We start from the raw sequence: 1,983 nt of genomic DNA on the forward strand, positions 1-1,983 counted from the left end.
GGGGGGGCCGTGGGAGAGGAGCTGGGGGGGCGTGGAGCAGCCGGAGGAGGAGCCAAGGGGGGCGTGGCCAGAGGAGGAGCCAAGGGGGGTGCCTTTTTTATGTTTGCTCCCCCTGCTCTTAAAACCTGGCTACGCCACTGTGTGTTCTGCTGCTGGAGTCAGTGGGAGTTCAGCGACGGGAGCACAGCTGGGCCTTTGTTTCCAGTCCCAGAGCTCGGTCTGTGCTGTTCGAGAGCAGCCCCCCGGCCCAGCTGCCTCTCTTAAGCTTTCTTGCTCATCCCAGTAGGCCCTCGCCAGCTACCCAAGAGGCACCAGCTGGGCATGAAGCGGGGTCTTGTTTCCTCGGCAGAGGGGAGGGATGATATTTGTCGCTTCCACAAATGATCTAATAAACAGTCCCCTCCCTCTCTTCCTCCATCTCTCCTTCTCCTTTCATCTCTTCCCTATGTCTTTCTCTGTGTCTCTTCCTCCCTGCCCTCCTGCGTTCTCACCCCCCGTCGGCCCCGAACAGGTACCAGCTGAAGCTGTTTGCCCGCATGTGCCTGGACCGCCAGTACCTGGCGATCAAAGAGATCTCCAAGCAGCTGGGGGTGGATCTCATCTTCCTTTGCATGGCAGACGAGATGCTGCCCTTTGACCTCCGGGCCTCCTTCTGCCACCTCATGCTGCACGTGCACGTGGACCGGGACCCCCAGGAGCTGGTGATGCCCGTGAAGTTTGCACGGCTGTGGACGGAGATCCCCACCGCCATCACCATCAAAGAGTGAGGCAAATGGGTGCTTCTCACTGGGAAGAGGGTGGCAAGGGGGATTCCAGACCATCCCACCCCACAGATCGCTGTCTCAGATCCAACTTGTGTCAGTCCTGACCAAATGGCCATACAGAAGGCAGGCGGGGGGCGGCACATGTGGAATGGGTCTGGCGGGTCTTAGCCAGGCCTTCTCGCAGGCAAAGCCTTAAAAAAACCCCACCAGCACAACTGGCACTGATCAGCCCTCAAGGCCAGTGACTCAATGAGCTTTGGAGACTGAGCTCTCTCTCTCTCTTTCGAGGCCAGGGTTGTCACGCATTACTTGGACACTCGCCCCTGCTGCTGCCCGGCCGGGCTTTTGTGGGGAGGGGATGCTGCCCTCCAGGCCTGTCCGTCCGATGCACAGAACTGCATCTGGCACAATGTGCTGCCCTTCTGGAGAGCGAGGCAGGGGCTCCTCCTCCTCGGGAGAGGCACTTGTGGGGCTGGGGCGTTGAGGGAGACTTGGCCCATCTCCTGCTGGCTCACTGCGCCGCTCCTCCCCTTCGCAGCTACGACTCCAACCTGAACGACTCCCGAGACGACAAGAAGAACAAGTTCGCCAGCACCATGGAGTTCGTGGAGGATTATCTCAACAACGTGGTGAGCGAGGCGGTGCCCTTCGCCAACGAGGAGAAGAACAAGCTCACCTTTGAGGTGAGAAACCTGCGCTGGCCCTGCTGGGGAGGGGGCATTCGTCAGAGCTTTGAAGCAACCCCGAGTGGGGGCATTTCAGCACAGCATGGGCCTTATTCCCTCGAAGAGGCAAGGAGGCCACATCTCACTGCAGTACAGGGGCCCTGCGAAAACTTGGCGGCCAGTTTCTAGTCATACTGTGGGCAGCCATCTTGGAACTGCCAATTCTTGGCACAAACTGGGCCGCCATCTTGGAATGGCCACTTGCCACTGCAGCCTTCTTGGGAGTCCTTACCCTGTACGGTTGTATTCCTCGTCTGCTCATAGGGTGTGGGAGAGATCTGGAGTCTTTCTGTCCTTCCTGCAGGTCGTCAGTCTCGCCCACAACCTCATCTACTTTGGCTTCTACAGCTTCAGTGAGCTGCTGCGCCTGACGCGGACTCTGCTGGGTATCATAGACTGTGTCCAGAACCCTCAGCTGATGATGCAGACCATGTACAATGAGGATATGGCGGGTAAGGCTCCATGGCTGGCCTGTAAGCACCTGCTTCTCTGAA

General features: G+C 58.8%; 1 protein-coding gene across 1 annotated transcript in view; it reads left to right on the forward strand.

Annotated features, from left to right (window-relative positions):
• Positions 1-1,983, forward strand: part of LOC112106114 (inositol 1,4,5-trisphosphate receptor type 3) — a 96,165-nt gene that overhangs the window by 50,424 nt on the left and 43,758 nt on the right. Inside the window, exons 19-21 of the mRNA XM_024199181.2 lie at positions 512-763; positions 1,303-1,447; positions 1,794-1,941. Of these exons, the coding sequence (XP_024054949.2) occupies positions 512-763; positions 1,303-1,447; positions 1,794-1,941 (545 nt within the window). The remainder of the gene's footprint in view (positions 1-511; positions 764-1,302; positions 1,448-1,793; positions 1,942-1,983) is intronic.

Source organism: Terrapene carolina, unplaced genomic scaffold, assembly GCF_002925995.2.
Source record: "Terrapene carolina triunguis isolate 2854851 unplaced genomic scaffold, T_m_triunguis-2.0 Scaffold197, whole genome shotgun sequence".
Classification (NCBI taxonomy): Eukaryota; Metazoa; Chordata; order Testudines; family Emydidae; genus Terrapene; species Terrapene triunguis.